This window comes from Somniosus microcephalus, chromosome 10 (assembly GCF_052327205.1).
Source record: "Somniosus microcephalus isolate GS21.2 chromosome 10, FLI_Smic_1.0, whole genome shotgun sequence".
Classification (NCBI taxonomy): domain Eukaryota; kingdom Metazoa; phylum Chordata; class Chondrichthyes; order Squaliformes; family Somniosidae; genus Somniosus; species Somniosus microcephalus.
This window is the reverse complement of record NC_140996.1, coordinates 229222123-229244742: the sequence shown is the minus strand read 5'-3', so window position 1 is coordinate 229244742 and position 22620 is coordinate 229222123. Positions and strand designations below refer to the sequence as shown.

Here is a 22620-nt window from a genome sequence, read left to right as displayed (position 1 = left end):
CTCCTGCTCCTATGTCTTATGTTCTTATGTCTTATGTAAATGTCTGTGACAGACTACGTTAAAGGCGCTATATAAATGCAAGTTGTTGTTGTTGTTGCTGTTTCTCTCCATCACTTATCAAGCAAAAGTCCCGAGGCTGTGAAAGGCGCTCTATAAATGCAAGTTCTTTCTTTTATGATGCACTTGCCCAGAGAGTCCTGAGAAAATGGAAGAGAATAAAAATAACTAGAAATCACTCCCTGTCTAAACTCTGTCATTTTCTGTCCGCGCTCTCTCACTCTCTCGCTTCCCATGGTTTTTCTTTCTCTCATCCCCTTTTCCATAAGCCGGGTCCAGGAAAACCAGGTCTCCGTGGAGCCTAACCGGCGGTCCTTAGAGGGACCTCTGCAGGCAGCCACCGAAAGGAGGTATGATTTTTTTAAAAATACCTGAATGTAGAGGTGGGAGGCGTAGGAGTGCTTCTCCCCCGGCTCCACATTAACACCATGGGCCGCTGTTGGCCAATGCTCAGTTTCCCCCTCACCCACCTCCTGAATGCTACCCAGCCCCCTCATCCCCTTCTCCATAACCCCAATCTACCCCCTCCCGATCGCTGCCTCCATTCCCCCCCCCCATCGTCCCCTACCCTCCCTCACGCAATCGCCAACCCTCCCGATCACCCCTCTCCCGATCACCCCTCTCCCGATCACCCCTCTCCCGATCACCCCTCTCCCAATCACCCCTCTCCCTCCCTCCCACAATTGCATCCCATCCTTCTGGTCGCCCTCCCTCCTGATCACGCCCCTCCCTCCCGATCTCTCCCCACCCTCCCTTCCACGATCACCCCTCTCCTGGTCGCCCCTCCTCCTCCTGATCTCTCCCCCCGCCCTCCCTGTCGCCCACCCCTCCCGTACTCTCCCCTCCCTCTCGATCTCCCCTCCCTCTCGATCTCCCCTCCCTCCCGATCTCCCCAACCCCCTCTCCATCCCACGATCGCCCCCCCTCCCGGTTGCCCCCGCTCCCTCCCAATCTCCCCCGTCCTTAAAGACTTACCGGCGTTGCTGGCAGTGACCAGAATTTCAAGTGGCACTGGCCAGCTAGCTGCCTGGAGAGGCCCGGCAGGCGCCTGCAGCTCTCCGACCTGATACAAATGAGGCACGAGGCCCCATAACAGGTGGGCCTCGGGCCTACCCATTCCGGGGCAGGGATCAATTTGTAGGCCGGAGAGTTGTGAGGCTGGGGAATTCGCTTCCCGGATTACTGGTTGAGGCAGAGATTATGTCAACGTTCAAGGTTAGATTGGATAGCTGGATGAAGAAAGAAAGAAAGACTTGCATTTCTATAGCGCCTTTCATGACCTCAGGACGTCCCAAAGCGCTTTATATCCAATGAAGTATTTTTTGAAGTGGAGTCACTGTTGTAATGTAGGAAACGCGGCAGCCAATTTGCGCACAGCAAGCTCCCACAAACAGCAATGTGCTGATGACCAGATACTGTAATTTGTTTTTTTTTAGTGATGTTGATTGAGGGATTGGCCAGGACACCGGGGATAACTCCCCATCTCTTGTTTGAAATAGTGCCATGGGATCTTTTACGTCCACCTGAGAGAGCAGACGGGGCCTCGATTTAACATCTCAACCAAAAGATGGTACCTCTGACAGTGCGGCACTCCCTCAGTACTGCCCCTCCGACAGTGCAGTGCTCCCTCAGTACTGCACCTCCGACAGTGCGGCGCTCCCTCAGTACTGCCCCTCCGACAGTGCAGCGCTCCCTCAGTACTGCCCCTCCGACAGTGCGGCGCTCCCTCAGCACTGCCCCTCCGACAGTGCGACGCTCCCTCAGTACTGCCCTGGGAGTGTCAGCCTAGATTTTTGTGCTCAAGTCCCTGGAGTGGGACTTGGACCCACAACCTTCTGACTCAGAGGCGAGAAAGTGCTGCCCACTGAGCCACGGCTGAGACCCTGGGGAAAAAGAAGACCTGGGAACAGGGCAGATAATTGCTATCAGAACGATTTGCTATGACGGAGGATAAAAGCCAACACGGCCTGGTTGGGCTGAATGGCTGTTCCCGTGTTGTAACTTCTACAGAATTCTATATATCAATTCAGTTGTTGAAGATCACTGGACTTGTCAGCGATTAATGACAGAGTCGATCCGATGGAAAAATCATTAGCCAAAGAACACAATGCACTGATCCCAGTCCAACTTCCTAATGGCCCTCCTGGCTTCCTTGCAGCAGCTCTCTGTTGCTCTGAATGGCCCATCGCGCCTGTGCTGACTGTTAAATAGAACTAACCAATCGGTCCCAGTCCCCCCGCTCTTTCCTCATAGCCCTGTAATTTTCCTTTTCAATTATCCAATTCCTTTTTGAAAGTTACTATTGAATCTGCTTCCACCGCCCCTTCAGGCAGCGCGTTCCAGATCACAACAACTCGCTGCGTAAACATATCTCTCCTCCTCTCCCCTCTGGTTCTTTTGCCAACTACCTTCGACCTGTGTCCTCTGGTTACCGACCCTCCCATCAGGGGAAACTGTTTCTCCTTATTTACTCAATCAAATCCCCTTAACATTTTGAACACCTCTACTAAAGCTCCCCTTAACCTTACATAGAAACATAGAAACATAGAAGATAGGAGCAGGAGTCGGCCATTCGGCCCCTCGAGCCTGCTCCGCCATTCAATGAGATCATGGCTGATCGTCCAAATTCAGTACCCTGTCCCTGCTTTCTCCCCATATCCCTTGATCCCTTTAGCCTTAAGAAATATATCTAACTCCTTCTTGAATATATTTAATGAATTGGCCTCAACTGCCTTCTGTGGTAGAGAATTCCACAGGTTCGCCACTCTCTGGGTGAAGAAATTCCTCCTCATCTCTGTCCTAAATGGCTTACCCCTTATCCTTATGTAAGAAGTCACACAACACCAGGTTATAGTCCAACAGCTTTATTTGAAATCACAAGATGGTATCAACACAGATACCATCATCACACGTGAGGACACCACCCACCAGGTACATGGTACATACTCATGTGACTCGGCCAACGTTGTCTACCTCATACGTTGCAGGAAAGGATGCCCCGGAGCATGGTACATCGGCGAGACCATGCAGACACTGCGACAACGGATGAACGGACACCGCGCAACAATCACCAGGCAGGAGTGTTCCCTCCCAGTCGGGGAACACTTCAGCAGTCAAGGACATTCAGCCTCCGATCTTCGGGTAAGCATTCTCCAAGGCGGCCTTCGAGACACACGACAACGCAAAATCGTCGAGCAGAAACTGATAGCCAAGTTCCGCACCCATGAGGACGGCCTCAACAGAGATCTTGGGTTCATGTCACGCTACATGTAACCCCACCTGACGCAGGGTCATCCAGACTCGAGTCGACATTGGCTTGTTCTCTCTACACAGATGCGGCCGGACCTGCTGTGATTTCCAGCCAAAAAAAATGTTTTTTGTCTTTTTTTGTTTTTCATACAGACCCCAGCATCTGCAATATTTGACCCCTTGTGACCCCACCTCATTGTTCTTTGATGTAATGTTTCCCTGACTGACCTGTTTGGACACCATTCACACCTTTGACTGCTGTGATTATCTCTCTGCCGAGGTGTGATAAATGGCAGTTGGAAAGGTTACCTGTAAACATCTGACATGATTCTCTGACTATATAAGCTGTGTCTTTATGCATTTCTCCACTTCACCTGAAGAAGGAGCAGCGCTCCGAAAGCTTGTGATTTCAAATAAAGCTGTTGGACTATAACCTGGTGTTGTGTGACTTCTTACATTTGTCCACCCCAGTCCAACTCCGGCATCTCCACACCCTTATCCTTAGACTGTGACCCCTGGTTCTGGACTCCCCGACCATCAGGAACATCCTTCCTGCATCTAGTCTGTCTAGTCCTGTTAGAATTTTATAAGTTTCAATGAGATCCCCTCTCATTCTTCTAAACTCCAGCGAGTACAAGCCCAATCGACCCAATCTCTCCTCATACGTCATTCCTGCCATCCCAGGTATCAGCCTGGTGAATCTTCGCTGCACTCCCTCCATGGCAAGAACATCCTTCCTCAGATAAGGCGACCAAAACTGCACACAATACTCAAGGTGCGGTCTCACCAAGGCCCTGTACAACTGCAGCAAGACATCCTTGTTCCTGTACTCGAATCCTCTTGCTACAAAGGCCAACATACCATTTGCCTTCTTAACCGCCTGCTGCACCTGCATGCTTACCTTCAGCGACTGGTGCTGTCGAAGTCTCGACTCCCGAGTAAGACTCTTAAACACAAAGTATCGTTAAAGACAGGCTTTATTTGCTTGCAAGGGAAGAGTTGTGTAGTCAAGGGCTACATCAGACCTCTTCAAAGTAATACAGAATTTGTAACATATTTATACAGTACAGAAACAAAACAGGCTTTCTATGCCACATGACATAGTATTGAATCACACCTGATTACAAAGGCACAGACCTTGCGAATTATTGGAACAACGTATTCCAGGCTTCGTTAGAATAACGAACAGAAATACCTTGAGATAAGATTAATTAATCCTTTATTATGGGATCCTTCTGTTCTCCCACTGTACCAACTGAGCCTGTGGGCCGATGTTTACCTTATCCTGTCCTTGGCTATTTGTTTGGTAAACGAGGCTCCTTGTTAAGCTTGTCACAGATAAGGAGTATGTATGTAGCATTCCTTTTATTGTCTCATCCCCTTGAAACTGATTAGTGAATCATGCTGTCGGCCATTTGAGTTTTTATTCTATGCCTAGGAAGCCATTTTATGTCTAAGTGAGAAACTGTACTTCCACAGTGCACAAGGACACCCAGGTCTCGTTGCACTTCCCCTTCTCCCAATCTATTGCCGTTCAGATAATAATCTGCCTTCCTGTTTTTGCCACCAAAATGGATAACATCGCATTTATCCACATTATACTGCATCTGCCATGCTTCTGCCCAATCACCCAACCTGTCCAAATCATACTGGAGTTTTTTGGCTTCCTCCTCACAGCACACACGCCCACCCAGCTTTGTGTCGTCTGCAAACTTGGAGATATTACATCTAGTTCCCTCGTCTAGATCATTAATATATATTGTGAATAGCTGGGGTCCTAGCACCGATCCCTGCTCTAAGAAAGACTTGCATTTCTATAGCGTCTTTCATGACCACCAGACATCTCAAAGCGCTTTACAGCCAATGAAGTACTTTTGGAGTGTAGTCACTGTTGTATTGTGGGAAATGTAGCAGCCAATTTTCACACAGCAATGTGATAGTGACCTGATAATCTGTTTTAGTGATAAATATTAGCCCAGGACACCGGGGAGAACTCCCCTGCTCTTCTTCGAAATAGTGGCCGTGGGATCTTTTACATCCACCTGAGAGAGCAGACGGGGCCTCGGTTTAACATCTCATCTGAAAAACAGCACCTCCGACAGTGCAGCACTCCCTCAGCACTGTACTGGAGTGTCAACCTAGATTTATGTGCTCAATTTCCTGGAGTGGGACTATGAACCTATAACCTTCTGACTCAGAGGCGTGAGTGCTACCCACTGAGCCACAGCTGACGCACAGGAGAACAAGCCCGGCTTCTCCAGTCTCTCTGCGTAACTGAGGTCCCTCAATCCTGCTACCATTCTAGTAAATCTCCTCCGCACCCTCTCCAAGGCCTTGACATCCTTCCTAAAATGCGGTGCCCAGAATTGGACACAGTACTCCAGCTGAGGCCTAACCAGTGATTTATAAAAGCTTAGCGCGACTTCCTTGCTTTTGGAGCGTTCAGGGACTGCTTCAGAAGCCTTCTGCTTTTCCCTAATAGGTCTCCTTTTCTTTGAGTCACGTGAACCAGATCCTCCTTGATGGATGAGCAGTCATTAAAAAAGAAAGACTTGCATTTCTATAGCGCCTTTCACGACCACCAGACGTCTCAAAGCGCTTTACAGCCAATGAAGTACTTATTGAAGTGTGGTCACTGTTGTAATGTAGGAAACGGGGCAGCCAATTTGCGCTCAGCAAGCTCCCACAAACAGCAATGTGATAATGACCAGATAATCTGTTTTTGTGATGTTGATTGAGGGATAAATATTGGCCCCAGGACACTGGGGAGAACTCCCCTGCTCTTCATCAAAATAGTGCCATGAGATCTTTTTCGCCCACCTGAGAGAGCAGACGGGGCTCTCAGGTTTAACATCTCATCCAACAGACGGCACCTCTGACAGTGCAGCAATCCTCTGGATTTTTGTGCTCAAGTCTTTATAGTGAGACTTGAACCCACAACCTGCTGATTCAGAGGTGAGAGTGCTATCCACTGAGCTACAGCTGACGCTGTAGGCTCCAACATCCATTTACTTATGACTTTGACTTAGAAGAGATGAAAACTTGTGCCCTCGTTGCTTAAGGCAGTTAGGTATGAGCGTGTTCATCTGGCGGTGCATCCACGTCCTTCACCTTCCTCTGGGATCGGTCGTTCATGGAAGTATAAAGAAGGAACTTGCATTTATATTTTGGCCTCAGGATGTCCCAAAGCGCTTTACAGCCAATGAAGTACTTTTGAAGTGTAGTCAACGTTGTAATGTAGGAAACGCGGCAGCCAATTTGTGCAAAGCAAGCTCCCACAAACAGCTCATAGAGTCATAGAGTTATACAGCACAGAAAGAGGCCCTTCGGCCCATCGCGTCCACGCCGGCCATCAAGCCCTGTCTATTCTAATCCCATTTTCCAGCACTTGGTCCGTAGCCTTGTATGCTATGGCATTTCAAGTGCTCATCTAAATGCTTCTTGAATGTTGTGAGGGTTCCTGCCTCTACCACCCTTTCAGGCAGTGAGTTCCAGATTCCAACCACCCTCTGGGTGAAAAAGTTTTTCCTCAAATCCCCTCTAAACCTCCTGCCCCTTACCTTGAAACTATGCCCCCTGGTTATTGACCCCTCTACTAAGGGGAAACGTTCCTTTCTATCTATCCTATCTATGCCCCTCATCATTTTGTACACCTCAATCAGGTCCCCCCTCAGCCTTCTCTGCTCCAAGGAAAACAACCCCAGCCTGTCCAGTCTCTCTTCATAGCTGAAGCGCTCCAGCCCAGGTAACATCCTGGTGAATCTCCTCTGCACCCTCTCCAATGCAATCACATCCTTTCTCCTATGTGATAATTAAATAAAATGTACAGCACGAAAACAGGCTATTCGTCCCAACAGGTCCACGGTTTCTGCTCCACACGAGACTCCTCCCACCCCTCTTCATCTAACCCTATCAGCATAACCTTCTATTAATTTCCCCCTCGTGTGTTTAACCAGCTTCTGGATAACAACCAGATAATTTCTTTAAGTGATGTTGGTTGAGGGATAAATATTGGCCTCAGGACATCGGGGAGAACTCCCCTGCTCTTCTTTAAGATAGTGCCCACGGGATCTTTTACGTCCACATGAGAGGGCAGACGGAGCCTCGGGTTAACATCTCAGTACAGCACTGGAGCGTCAGCCTAGATTTTTGTGCTTTAGTCTGGTGGAGTGGTACTATGCACCCACAACCTTCTGACTCAGAGGCGAGAGCGCGACCCACTGAGCCACGGCTGACACCTGGATGGTGGGTTTCAACAGTTGTTTGCCTGTTAGGGTATTGTAGTTAAACTTGATCTTAACGTCACTTAACGTCCACACATGCGCCAAGGCTTCTTCAGCAGCACCTCGCAAACCCGCGACCTCTACCACCTAGAAGGACCAGGGCAGCAGGCACATGGCAACACCACCACCTCCAAGTTCCCCTCCAAGTCACACATCATCCTGACTTGGAAATATATCGGCCGTTCCTTCATCGTCTCTGGGTCAAAATCCTGGAACTCCCTCCCTAACAGCACTGTGGGAGCACCTTCACCGCACGGACTGCAGCGGTTCAAGAAGGCGGCTCGCCACCACCTTCTCAAGGGTAATTAGGGATGGGCAATAAATGCTGGTCTTGCCAGTGATGCCCTGATCCCATAAATGAATAAAAAAAATGTACACTTTCAGGAGGAGTTTCTGGATAAGGATCAAGAGCAGGAACACTCGCTGAGTTTTCTCAAAGGTCCAATAATTTATTTGCTGGTTAGATACATTGGCCAAGTATGTTTTTAGGCAAAATATCAGTCCTCAGCCTTTCAGAGTCATTTACATGATTCCACCAGTGAAATATCTTTGTAGAAACGCATGTGAACAAAATAGGAAAAAATTGTACATTCCTTCAAAAATTAAAAGAAAACGATTGTTTTTTTTTTTAGCATCTTTCAATGGTAACACGTTTGTAGTGTTATAAAGATCGCCCGGTCAGGAAAGGCTTCAATTGAATAGCATCGAATGCCACTTTGAGCTGTGCATCAAAACAACATATAAAAAGGGAAATGACTCCAGGGAGGAAAAGGTCTAGTCTACACCAACGTAGCGTTGTCCTATGAGGAGAGATTGAGTAGATTGGGCCGATAGTCTCTGGAGTTTAGAAGAATGAGAGGTGATCTCATTGAAACATATAAGATTCTGAGGGGGATTGACAGGGTCGATGCTGAGAGGTTGTTTCCCCCTGGCTGGAGAGTCTAGAACCAGGGGTCACAGTCTGAGGATAAGGGGTCGGCCATTTAGGACTGAGATGAGGAGGAATTTCTTCACTCAGAGGGTGGTGAATCTTTGGAATTCTCTACCCTATAGAGCTATGGATGCTGAGTCATTGAGTATATTCAAGACAGAGATCGATAGATTTTTGGACTCTGGGGGAATCGAGGGATTTGGAGATCAGGCGGGAAAGTGGTGTTGAGGTCGAAGATCAGCCGTGATCTTATTGAATGGCGGAGCAGGCTTGAGGAGCCGAATGGCCGACTCCTGCTCCTAATTCTCATGTACTGCTCAGTACCCTGGAGGTGAAGTCAACATCATGGTTTGCAAACCACTTTCCAAAATTTGCTGCTTGGCCATTTGGATCTGCATCTGGAGACTAGAAAGTTGGTACGTGACATTGGGTTTAGATATCCAGCACATTGAAAACAGAAATATGTTCATATTTAATGGGGAAACTCTAACACTTGGGTCAACCTTCTTCTCCTTCTTAGGCAGTCCCTCGGAACCGAGGATGACTTGCTTCCACACTAAAAATGAGTTCTCAGGTGACTGATGAGTCCGATGCGGGACCTACAGTCTCTGCCACAGGTGGGGCAGACGGTGGTTGAAGGGGCGGGTGGGTGGGGAGCTTGGGTTGACATGCGCTCCTTGCGCTGCCTGCGCTTGGCTTCCGCTTGCTCCCGGCGAAGAGACTCGAGGTGTTCGGCGCCGTCCCGGATGCTTCTCCTCCACTTTGTGCGGTCTTGGGCCAGGGATCCCCAGGTGTCGATGGGGATGTTACACTTTTTCAAGGAGGCTTTGAGGGTGTCCTTGAAGCGTTTCCTCTGCCCACCTGGGGCTCTCTTGCCGGAGCTCCGATTAGAGCGCTTGTTTTGGGAGTCTCGTATCGGGCATGCGGACAATGTGACCCATCCATCGGAGCTGATCGAGCGTGGTCAAAGCTTCGATGCTGGGGATGTTGGCCTGAGCAAGAACACTGACGTTGGTGCGCCTATCCTGCCAGTGGATTTGTAGGATCTTGCGGAGGCAGCGTTAGTGGTACCTCTCCAGTGCTTTGAGGTGCCTGCTGTACATGGTCCATGTCTCTGAGGCATACAGCAGGGCGGGTATCACTTCTGCTCTGTAGACCATGGGCTTAGTGCCGGGTTTGAGGTCCTGGTCTTCAAACACTCTCTTCCTCAGGCGACCGAAGGCTGCACTGGCACACTGAAGGTACCTGGTGGCCAGATATGGGACCTTGTTCAGATCTCCAAAGTTCAGGTCCCTGCCACGAATGGGTTGCAGAGGAGTGAGCATTAGGCGATGAGGCTCCTCACCTCCAACTATTGGAGCTACCACTCGGAGTGTAGCGTCTCTCTGTAGTCAGGAGGATGGTGTTAAAGCACTCACGTTTTTTGGTGAATTGTGCTTTTGCTTATGAGGAGTTCTTGGTGTCGGTTCCTCGTGGGATCTAGCCCATCAATCCCATCCACCTCAGGAAGGATATATCGGCCTCGGAGGGGGAGCAGCGCAGATTCACCAGAATGATACCGGGGCTAAAAGGGTTAAATTATGAGGACAGGTTGCACAGACTGGGCTTGTATTCTCTTGAGTTTAGAAGATTAAGGGGTGATCTAATCGAGGTGTTTAAGATGATTAAAGGAGTTGATTGGGTCGAGAGAGAGAAACTATTTCCTCTGGTGGGGGGAGTCCAGAACAAGGGGGCAGAAACTTAAAATTAGAGCCAGGCCGTTCAGGGGTGATGTCAGGAAGCACTTCTTCACACAAAGGGTGGTGGAAATCTGGAACTCTCTCCCCCAGAAAGCTGTTGAGGCTGGCGGGGGGGTCAATTGGAAATTTCAAAACGGTGACTGATAGATTTTCGTTAGGTAAGGGTTATTAAGGGGTATGGATGAAAGGCAGGTAAATGGAGTTAAAATACAGATCAGCCATGATCTAATTGAATGGCGGAGTAGGCTTGAGGGACTGAATGGCCTCCTCCTGTTCCTGTGTTTGCCGGCTGCCTCAGTGACAATTCTGCTGGGAAGGGTAAGTAAGCAGGGTTTCGTTGAGGTCACATTGGCTCCAAGATGGCAGTGGAAAATTGGACGCATGGCAACCCATTACTGGCAGACTCACTAACCAGATATCTGTACTAGGCAAGTCTCCAGTGCTCCAGGACATTGTTGAAGATTGACCAGCCAGCCTGGACCTGGACAGGTATTCCTGTCACTGGATCTGTCTCGGCTTCTGTCCCGTGAGTTCCAGATAATCCTGAAAGCGAGTGGACAGGGTACTCCTAGCTTAACAAGTGCGGAGTTACTGATGCAATGTGGTCTTAGCTGGGTAAACTCCTGACGGTATCCATGCCAATGCTTGATGGTCTTTCATTAGCTCTCATCAATCTATGCCTAAACTCTCTGGGGTGTTGGGAAATGAGGCATGGCCCCTACGGTACCAACAAAAGTCCTACTTCGGTTTGGAGACTCTTAGACATGGTGTTGGGTTTCCATGTGAGCACCTCCCAAACCCGCGACCTCTTCTACCTAGAAGGACAAGGGCAGCAGGTGCATGGGAACACCGCCACCTCCAAGTTCCCCTCCAAGTCACACACACACCATCCTGACTTGGAAATATATCGCCGTTCCTTCATCGTCGCTGGGTCAAAATCCTGGAACTCCCTCCCTAACAGCACTGTGGGAGCACCTTCACCACACGGACTGCAGCGGTTCAAGGCGGCTCACCACCACCTTCTCAAGGGGCAACTAGGGATGGGCAATAAATGCTGGCCTTGCCAGGAACGAATTAAAAAAAAACTAGGAATGTTTTGGGATCTGGTGTCCAATTTCCATGAGCCCAGCTATAAATGAAATCAGACAACACACAACAACAAGGTCAGTGTAGTAACGATGCCCTGTCTATGAATAAAAGAAATATGGGCCATTTACATGTTTCCACAGTTACTGCGGTGGAGCGGCAGAAGCGTCAAGGAATTTCCTGTCATAATGTGTGATAAACGTGGTCATAGAGTCATAACGGCACAGAAGGAGGCCATTCGGCCCATCGAGTCCATGCCGGCTCTCTGTAGAGCAATCCGGTCAGTCCCATTCCCCCGCTCTATCCCCGTAGCCCTGCAAGTTTATTTCCCTCAAGTACCCATCCAGTCTCCCCTTGAAAACATCGAGTGTCTCCGCTTCCACCTTGTCCGTCGGCAGCGAGTTCCAGGTCCTCACCACTCGCTGTGTAAATTTTTTTTTTCCTCACGTCCCACCCCCTGTATCTCTTGCCCAACCCCTACTAGCGGCATCTAGCGGAAGAACCCCAGCTTCACACCAGCCTTCATTTTTATGCTGCTCACGGGCTACCCCACTTTGGACGCCTTTGATCCTTTCTGTGGAGCGCAATGAAATGTCAACGGCCCCACTGGTTCAATCCAACACCGATTCAAAGTCGGTCACTTCATACAGATGGGATGGCAGAGGGAGAGAGATAGAGAGAGAGAGAGAGAGAGAGTGCGACAAGTAGTTAAAGGGAAGGACTCAGATAAAAGTTAGGTGTTTGTCCTCGGGCACCTCGTATTTCGTTTTATGCTCTTCAAAGAGTTTGGTAAGTTCCTCGATGTATTTCTGGTGAAATTCATCAATTTCGCCTTGCGTTGGGTTTTCCTTCTTCTCCACTTCTATTGGTTTGCCAACTAGAATTAATAAGAAGACGGATCTTTTACTTGTTATCTGCTTAACAACATGAAAACATAGGGCTTTATCAAATAGGATCATAAAATCATAGAATGATACAGCACTGGAGGAGGCCATTCGGCCCATCCTTCTTTTGCCGGCTCTTTGGTAGAGCGCTCCGATTAGTCCCACTCCCCCCTGCTCTTTCCCCACAGCCCTGCGATTTTTTCTCTTTCAAGTATTTATCCAATTCCCTTTTGAAAGTTACTATTGAATCTGCTTCCACCGCCCTTTCAGGCAGCGCGTTCCAGATCACAACAACTCGCTGCGTAAAAACAATTCTCCTCCTCTCCCCTCTGGTTCTTTTGCCAATGATCTTCAATCTGTGTCCTCTGGTTACCGACCCTCCCGCCAGTGGACACAGTTTCTCCTTATTTATTCTATCAAAATGGTTCATGATTTTGAACACCTCGATTAAATCTCCCCTTAACCTTCTCTGCTCTAAGGAGAACAATCCCAGCTTCTCCAGTCTCCCCACATCACTGAAGCCCCTCATCCCTGGAACCATTCTGGTAAATCTCTTTGGCGGGAGCAATATCATTTTCAAAATGTGGCACTTCAGCCTGGCACATCGACATGTGACATCCCATAGTATTGGGCAGCAGGTTCAATGATCCCACCCACGATTGAGTTAGAGAGTCATAGAGTTATACAGCACAGAAAGAGGCCCTTCGGCCCATCATGTCCGTGCCGGCCATCAAGCCCTGTCTATTCTAATCCCATTTTCCAGCACTTGGTCCGTAGCCTTGTATGCTATGGCATTTCAAGTGCTCATCTAAATGCTTCTTGAATGTTGTGAGGGTTCCTGCCTCTACCACCCTTTCACGCAGTGGGTTCCAGATTCCAACCACCCTCTAGTGAAAAAGCTTTTCCTCAAATCCCCTCTAAACCTCCTGCCCCTTACCTTGAAACTATGCCCACTGGTTATTGACCCCTCTACTAAGGGGAAAAGTTCCTTTCTATCCACCCTATCTATGCCCCTCATAATTTTGTACACCTCAATCAGGTCCCCCCTTCAGCCTTCTCTGCTCTAAGGAAAACAACCCCAGCCTGTCCAGTCTCTCTTCATAGCTGAACCACTCCAGCCCAGGTAACATCCTGGTGAATCTCCTCTGCACCCTCTCCAATGCAATCACATCCTTCTTTTAGTGTGGCGACCAGATCTGCACACAGTATTCCAGCTGTGGCCTAACTAGCATTTTGTACAGCTCCATCATAATCTCCCTGCTCTTATATTCTATGCCTCGGCTAATGAAGGCACCTTATCTACCTGTCCTGCTGCCTTCAGGGATCTTTGTACATGCACACCAAGGTCCCTCTGATCCTCTGTCCTTCCTAGGGTTCTACCATTCATTGTGTATTCCATTGCCTTGTTAGTCCTCCCAAAATGCATCACCTCACACTTTTCAGGGTTAAATTCCATTTGCCACTGTTCTGCCCATCTGACCAACCCATCTCTGAGAGATTGGGTCGATTGGGCTTATATTCGCTAGAGTTTAGAAGAATGAGAGGTGATCTCATTGAAACTTATAAAATTCTAACAGGACTGGACAGACTAGATGCAGGAAGGATGTTCCCGATGGCGGGGGAGTCCAGAACCAGGGGTCACAGTCTAAGGATAAGGGGTAAGCCATTTAGGACTGAAATGAGGAGGAATTTCTTCACCCAGAGAGTGGTGAACCTGTGGAATTCTCTACCACAGAAGGCGGTGGAGGCCAATTCATTAAATATATTCAAGAAGGAGTTGGATATATTTCTTGAGGCTAAGGGGATCAAGGGATATGGGGAGAAGGCAGGGACAGGGTACTGAATTTGGATGATCAGCCATGATCTCATTAAAATGGCGGAGCAGGCTCGAGGGGCCGAATGGCCTACTCCTGCTCCTATCTTCTATGTTTCTATCTATATCGTCGTGTAGCCTGAGGCTTCCCTCCTCGCTATTTACCACTCCACCAATTTTCGTGTCATCGAGTTTCCAACTTTCAGCAGTGCCCGTGCGGGCAGGTGTGGGGCACACGCCCTTCGCTCTCCTCTCATGAGTAAAGGAAAACTTGGGTTGGGAGGCACGCCTTTGGGCTGCTCTTGTCTGCCTCCTGCTGGCTAGTTCAGCAGCAGCGTGTGCGGTCAATCTCTTCAACACAGCTCCCAATGCGTGAATTATATTTTGCGCTCTGGAGTTGCAGGATGCGGGTCAGACTCTAAGGCCTAGAAATTGGTTCGCAACGAACCCTGTGTCGGAATGGCTAAACCCGAGGCCCGCCTGATATTGGCATATTAATATCAACCTCAATAGATTTCCGTAAAAATCTATCAATCTCAGTATTGAAATTTTCAATTGACCCCCAACCTCAACTGCTTTCTGGGGGAGAGAGTTCCAGATTTCCACCACCCTTTGTGTGAAGAAGTGCTTCCTGACATCACCCCTGAACGGCCTGGCTCTAATTTTAAGGTTCTGCCCCCTTGTTCTGGACTCCCCCCACCAGAGGAAATAGTTTCTCTCTCTCTACCCGATCGAATCCTTTAATCATCTTAAACACCTCGATCAGATCACCCCTTAATCTTCTAAACTCAAAGAAGTACAAGCCTAATCTATGCAACCTCTCTTCGTAATTTAACCCTCTAACCCCCCCCGGGTATCATTCTGGTGAATCTGCGCTGCTCCCCCTCCAGGGCCGATATATCCTTCCTGAGGTGCGGGGCCCAGAACTGAACCCAGCTACTCCCGCTGGGGTCTGATCAGAGCTCTGTACAACTGAAGCATCACTTCCTCCCCTGTGTAATCCAGCCCCCTCGAGGTAAAGACCAACATTCCATTAGCCTTTTTGTTTACCTTTTTGTACTCGTCCACTAGTTGTTCGTGATTCGCAGCCCCCTCCCCCATTCTCCCAAAAATAAGCTGTCTGCTTGTTGGCATGAATTGGCACTGAATTTACTCAATGAAAAACCCTCTGCTTTGGCTGGTTAAATTAGTCACGCACAATGTAAGCATGAGGTAAGATCCTTTCAAGGAAAGTCTGAGGGGACAAAATTGGGTGCCTTTGCGCCTCTCGTTAGTGCCCGCAGGGGGCGCTAACGGGGCTCGAATGGCTTTGTGACCGGGCGCGGCACTGACATCGACTCCCGCCATATTGGGCGGGAGATTTTGCGGCGGCGCTACGGCGTTGCGCCCCGACCGCCTTCGCCCGGAGTTCGTGACATCATTGCTCTGTGCGTCGCCCGGTAGCGCCCCGGACCCACAATTGACTTCCGCCTCTCTGCGGCAGCGCCGGGCGAAAACACCGACAGCTTCAGGAGGCATGCATCGGGCGGCGGGCTGCTTCTGGGGGAGGGGAGGTGCAGCGGGGGGGGCGACGATTAAAGGCGGGGTGGCCGAGGGAAGTGAAAAGAAAATCACCTTTCCTGTTCCAGTTTTTTTCCGTGTGTTCCTGCCCGCGATCGACCAGTCTGGCACCGATCACGCGGGATCACGGCTGCCTTGGTGGTCCAGGTAGGTACTTCTTAAATCGCAGAGCCTGCAGCGACGGCCCGTCCCTTTAAGGGAGGGGAGGAGCCTTTGAACGCGGCGGCGCTTGCTCGGCCCAGTGCGCTGCGGGGCTGGAGTCTCCGCCCCGCCCGCTGCCGATTGCGCTCCAAGAAGTTAAGTGAAGTGACGTAAGAAAACTACTAGGCACTTGGTCTAAGCGTAAAACAAGCTTTAATCAACTGTTTTACAACATGGAGATCTAGTTGTGTCCTTCACTAGTTCCTGTAAAAGAATGTCCTGAGCAAGCTGGGCCCGTGCTCGAGTATTTATACTCTCCCTGGACAGCACCACCAGCAGGCCGCCCAGTATTATTTCCACATGAAAGACAAGATTCATGTCATGAAGCATTTGAGTTAGCGCTCCGCTTCCTTCCTGCAGCACAAACGGAGAATTCTTCAACAGTTCGAAACCACTTATTGCCTGGCACTAACCTTTCAAACTTTTAAAAATTGCCACCCCAAACGGGGCGACAGTGAATTTCTCCCCCTTAGTCTGGAGAAGCGTATAAAGGAAGTTGTGTTACTTACCCACAGTGTGAATGGGCTTCCTGTACGGGATGAGACCAAAGCTATACTGGAATATGCCACGGGCATGGAAGAGGGGGAGCGATATTCCCATGTTCAACTGCAGATGCTCCTGGATCTTTCTTAAGAACGATCCCTTAGGATTGTTCACTTGATCAAACAACTCATTCTCACCAAAGGAAAATACCGGAACAAGGGGTGTCCTGAAAAAAAAATAGGTTACAGGCTTTTCATTTTACAGGGAGCTTTCAGATTATCCCATCAATAATTCTAAAAGGGAGTTTGGACAGGTGCTTGAGCATGAGGAGCTGACAGGGTTACGGACACAAAGCGAGGGGGTGTGGGACTGAGCTCGACTGATCTCTCGAAGAGCCGGCACAGGCACGACGGGCCGAATGGCCTCCTTCTGTGCTGTAGGTTTATAAGAAAAAAGAAAGATTTGCATTTCTCCAGCGCCTTTCACGCCCACCGGACGTCTCAAAGCGCTTTACAGCCAATGAAGTACTGTTTGAAGTGTAGTCACTGTTGTAATGTAGAAAACGCAGCAACCAAATGGCGCACAGCAAGATCCCACCAACGGCAATGTGATAATGACCAGATCATCTGTTTTTTGTTATGTTGATTGAGGGATAAATATTGGACTAGGACACCGGGGAGAACTCCCCCGCTGCTCTTCTTCAAAATAGTGACCGTGAGATCTATTACATCCACCTGAGAGAGCAGACGGGGCCTTGGTTTAACGTCTCATCCAAAAGACGGTACCTCCGACAGTGCGGCGCTCCCTCAGTACTGCCCCTCCGACAGTGCAGCGCTCCCTCAGTACTGCCCCTCCGTCAGTGCGGCGCTCCCTCAGTGTTGACCCTCCGACAGTGCGGTGCTCCCTCAGTACTGCCCCTCCGACAGTGCGGCACACCATCAGTACTGCCCCTCCGACAGTGCAGCACTCCCCCAATACCGCCTCTCCGACTGTGCGGCGCTCCCTCAGTACTGCCCCTCCGACAGTGCGGCGCTCCCTCAGTACTGCCCCTCCGACAGTGTGGCGCTCCCTCAGTGCTGCCCCTCCGGCAGTGCAGCACTCCCTCAGTACTGCCCCTCCGACAGTGCGGCGCTCCCTCAGTACTGCCCCTCCGACAGTGCGGCGCTCCCTCAGTACTGCCCCTCCGACAGTGTAGCACTCCCTCAGTACTGCCCCTCCGACAGTGCGGCACTCCCTCAGTACTGCCCCACCGACAGTGCGGCGCTCCCTCAGTACTGCCCCTCCGACAGTGCGGCGCTCCCTCAGTACTGCCCCTCCGACAGTGCGGCACTCCCTCAGTACTGCCCCACCGACAGTGTAGCACTCCCTCAGTACTGTCCCTCCGACAGTGCGGCGCTCCCTCAGTACTGCCCCTCCGACAGTGCGGCGCTCCCTCAGTACTGCCCCTCCGACAGTGCGGCGCTCCCTCAGTACTGCCCCTCCGACAGTGCGGCGCTCCCTCAGTACTGCACTGGAATATCAGACCAGTCTCAGAGTGAGATTTGAACCCACGAACCTTCATGATCTTAGAAGTGAGAGTGCTACCCACTGGAGCCACAGTTAACACCTAGCTAAGCGCACCAACGAATTAAGGTGTCTAACTTCACCAACTAATAATTCCAGCTCTGGTGAAGTTGTGATGACTGCGGTGGGCCCCTTACCCAAATTGTAGAGCAAGCTTGATGAACCCTTTTCTGTTCTTTAGCAGCACTGTGAAAGCCCCCGGCCTGGCATCAAGGGCTTCTGGAGCTCCTCCGATGGCTATAACAACAACATTGCCACCTTCTGCTCTGCTCAGCAAATACTTTGCGCTCTCCTTGTCTGACGACACCAAACCTGGAACACAGAAAACACGCAATGGGTCTGGTGGAAGCGAAGAGCTGCGGAGCAGCGGAGAGATTAAAGAAAGAAAGAACTTGCATTTCTATAGCGCCTATCACAACCTCAGGACGTCCCAAAGCGCTTTACAGCCAATGAAGTACTTTTTGAAGTGTAGTCACTGTTGTAATGTGGGAAACGCAGCAGCCAATTTACACACAGCAAGATCCCACAAACATCGCTGTGATAATGACCGGATAGTCTGTTTTTTTTGTGATGTTGATTGCGGGTTAAATATTAGCCCAGGACACCGGGGAGAACTCCCCCTGCTCTTCTTCGAAATAGTGTCATGGGATCTTTTACTTTCACCCGAGGGGGCAGACGGGGCCTCGGTTTAACGTCTCATCTGAAAGTCAGCACCTCTGACAGTGCATAACATCAGTACCGAGATTTTTGTGATCAAGTCTCTGGGGTAGGACTTATACCCACAACCTTCTGACTGGGAGGCGAGAGTGCGACCCCCACCATGACCTTGTTCGGTGCAAATCCTAAACATCGTGAAATGATCATAAACCTGAGCTCATCCAAAACTCCCCGTGTCCTAACTCGCACCAAGTCCCGTTCACCCAGCTTGCTGACCTGCTCTGGCTCCCGGTCCGGCAATGCCTCAGATTTAAAATTCTCATTCTTGTGTTCAAACCCCTCCAGGGCCTCGCCCCTCCCTATCTCTGTAACCTCCTCCAGCCCCACAACCCTCCGAGATCTCTGCGCTCCTCCAATTCTGGCCTCTTGAGCATCCCCGATTTCAATCGCTCCACCACTGGCGGCCGTGCCTTCAGCTGCCTGGGCCCCGAGCTCTGGAATTCATAGAAACATAGAAGATGGGCAGCACGGTGGCATAGTGGTTAGCACTGTTGCCTCACAGCGCCAGAAACCCGGGTTCGAATCCGGCCTCGGGCGACTGTCTGTGTGGAGTTTGCACATTCTCCCCGTGTTTGCGTGGGTTTTCTCCGGGTGCTCCGGTTTCCTCCCACAGTCCAAAGATGTGCGGGTTAGGTTGATTGGCTATGATAAATTGACCCTTAGTGTTAGGGGGATTAAATACGTGGGGTTACAGGGATAGGGTGGGATATGTGTTGGTGTAGGGGTTACGGGGATCGGGTGGGATATGTGTCGGTGCAGGCTCGATGGGCCGAAATGGCCTCTATCTGCACTGTGGGGTTTCTGTGATTTCTGTGATTGTGATAGGAGCAGGAGTAGGCCATTCGGCCCCTCGAGCCTGCTCCGCCATTCAATGAGATCATGGCTGATCATCCAAATTCAGTACCCTGTCCCTGCTTTCTCCCCATATCCCTTGATCCCTTTAGCCTTAAGAAATATATCTAACTCCTTCTTGAATATATTTAATGAATTGGCCTCAACTGCCCTGTGTGGTAGAGAATTCCACAGGTTCCCCACTCTCTGGGTGAAGAAATTCCTCCTCATCTCTGTCCTAAATGGCTTACTCCTTATCCTTAGGCTGTGACCCCTGGTTCTGGACTCCCCGCCATCGGGAACATCCTTCCTGCATCTAGTCTGTCTAGTCCTGTTAGAATTTTATAAGTTTCAATGAGATCCCCTCTCATTCTTCTAAGCTCCAGCGAATATAAGCCTAATCAACCCAATCTCTCTTCATACGTCATTCCCTCCCATAACCTCTCCGCCCCTTTACCTCTCTCTCCTATATAATGCTCCGTAAAATCTACATCTTTGGTCATCTGCCCTAATGTCTCTTTTTGTGGCTCGGTGTCAAATTGTGTCTGATAATCGCTCCTTGTGAAGTGCCTTGGGACGTTTTGCTACGTTAAAGGCGCTATGTAAACGCAAGTTGCTATTGCTGAAATTGTTTGTGTATGTACAGGACTTACCTGCACTCATGATGAGGTCCCTGAAGAGTGGGACCCTGAACCAGAGAGGCAGCATCAGCAGGTGCGGCTCCAACCCAGGGTACATTTTTCGGAACCCGGTCATCTCTGTGCAGAAGTTTCCGAAGGCCCCCGCCACCAGTACACCATGAGGGTGGAAACCAAAGACATAATTCTTCTGTGGATCTAGGTCTGCAGTCTTGATGAGCTGCGGGGGGAATTTCGCAGCAAAGAAAAAATCATAATTCAGTTCAATGCCTGTGCGCATCGAGGGGTCTAATCCAGAAATGAATCAGAGAATCACACAGCGCAGGAGGAGGCCATTCGGCCCATTGTGCCTGTGCCGGCTCTTTGAAAGAGCTCTCCAATTAGTCCCCCCCCCCTCACTCTTTCCCCACAGCCCTGCAAATTTTTCCCCTTCAAGTATTTATCCAATTCCCTTTTGAAAGTTACTATTGAATCTGCTTCCACCGCCCTTTCAGGCAGCGCATTCCAGATCACAACTCGCTTCATATTTTTTTTTCCCCTCTGGTTCTTTTGCCAATTATCTGTGTCCTCTGGTTACCGACCCTCCTGCCACTGGAAACAGTTTCTCCTTATTTACTCTATCAGAACCCTTCATGATTTTGAACACCTCTATCAAATCTTCCCTTAACCTTCTCTGCTCTAAGGAGAACAACCTCAGCCTCTCTAGTCTCTCCACATAACTGAAGTCCCTCATCTTTGGTACCATTCTGGTAAATCTCCTCTGCACCCTCTCCAAGGCCTTGACATCCTTCCTAATAGTGCGGTGCCCAGAATTGGACACAATACTCCAGCTGGGGCCTAACCAAGTGTTTTACAAAGGTTTAGCATGACAAAAATGGAACGTTTTTCATACATTTTGGGCACATAGGTTGGATACAGTATGGGCTAGATGCAAAGTATATCTCCCTCTGTTGTGCCCAGCAAAGTTCTTACACCACAACACCAGAGGAGCAGTCTGTACTGCACCTAGGAACATAGGGAATTCGAGATGAAAAAAAACCAAAGGTCTATCTGGTTCACCTTCTACCGTCCTGGGCGTCGCATGATACAACCATAATGGAGTTGTTGCTTATTCATAGCAATCAATCTCCATCAGTAAGTCTACAACAGACCCAGGCATGATGCAAGGAAAATCCAGAGAGCGTTGGGAACCATAGGTGCAAAAGTCACCTTTTTCCTCCCAAGCATGCTACATAATAGCCCAGAAATTCCGTTCACAGGCCTCCCGCGGACGGAGGGCTGCGATCTGGAAAAATCTCCTCCTGGACCGGAGGGCTCCCGGGAGGCGCAGATTTCCGTTGCTGGGCCTCTCCAAACTGCCGTAGGGCCAACGGAAATGCCGGTCTCAGGCATGCACTGCGCATGCGCAGGGCCCACGTATCCCAGAGGCGCAGGCGGTTCGCAGCGTCGCTGGGATTACGTGGGCCATGGGGAGCCAATCAGAGAAGGGAATCTCCATTCATAGATTTGACAGGAAGACTTGTCAAATCTATGAATAGAGATCACCCCCAAAACATAAGTAAAACTTCAAATAAATTTTTAAAAAAATCACATTTTTAAAATGACTGTAAATTACATAAATTAAGTATTTTAAACAAAAATGTATTTTTTCTTAAAGTTTTTAACGGGGCTAAAAATAAACTTACCTTTCTTTAAAGTATTTTTAAATGATAAATCAGTGCAAATTAAAAAAAAACTTTTTTCATCTCTTATCCTGGTCAAAGCAGGCTTTTATAGGCGCAAGAATTGTAAGTGTTTTCTGCGGGCGGAGGGTCTCCAAAAAGCGGAATTCTCCGCCTGCAGAGGCCCTGCTCCAACGCAGCCGGAGGATCGGTCAAGAGCTTTCTTGACAGATCGGAAATGCCGGTTTCCAGCGCATGCGCAGTGTGTGCCTGAACCCGGTGTGATGAAATATTCCATTCACCACTGCCTGTGACTGAGATCGGTTTCAGTGTCATTTCCCTTCCCCCAGACCTCATTGTATTGTGTACTGGAATGTGCTGTATTGTATACTGGAATGTGCTGGAATGTGCTGTGTGTAGGGCTCCGCCCATACCTGGCCCCGTTTGTAAGCTAGCTTCAGTCTGGCCTCAGTCTCCAGAAGGAAGACATCTCTCTCTCTTACGTGTTACTTTCTAAGTTAATAAAAGCCTTGTTTTTGTTCTGCTAACTTCGAGTCTCGGAATTATTGAGGCACATCAATTTTATTAACTTATTTTTCAACACTATGGATCAACTCCTGAAACCCGAACGTTTGGATTTGGATCAACATGCTCCGGACGCATCAGCACGCTTCAGACACTGGTTTGAGTGTATGGAATTCTTCCTGGACAATTCCGCAGCCGTCAAAGACGCTACGGACGCTGCGAGGATGAGACTCGGAATTCTGAGGAATTGGGTAAGCCACCGGGTTTACCCCCTCATCCAAGACGCCGAGACGTACCTGGCCGCCTGCGACATCTTAAAGGCGCATTACCAGCAGCCTACGAATGAGGTGTATGCTAGGCACCTGCTCGCTACCCGCGCACAGCGACCTGGGGAATCGG

General features: G+C 49.6%; 1 protein-coding gene across 1 annotated transcript in view; it reads right to left on the bottom strand.

Annotated features, from left to right (window-relative positions):
* Positions 1 to 4265: 4265 nt before the first annotated feature.
* Positions 4266 to 22620, bottom strand: part of mogat2 (monoacylglycerol O-acyltransferase 2) — a 63491-nt gene continuing 45136 nt past the window's right edge. The window contains exons 3-6 of the mRNA XM_085999727.1: positions 20051 to 20255; positions 17987 to 18161; positions 16313 to 16512; positions 4266 to 12222 (exon numbers count right to left, since the gene is read on the bottom strand). Coding sequence (XP_085855853.1) covers positions 12068 to 12222; positions 16313 to 16512; positions 17987 to 18161; positions 20051 to 20255 — 735 coding nt within the window. The 3' untranslated portion in view covers positions 4266 to 12067. The remainder of the gene's footprint in view (positions 12223 to 16312; positions 16513 to 17986; positions 18162 to 20050; positions 20256 to 22620) is intronic.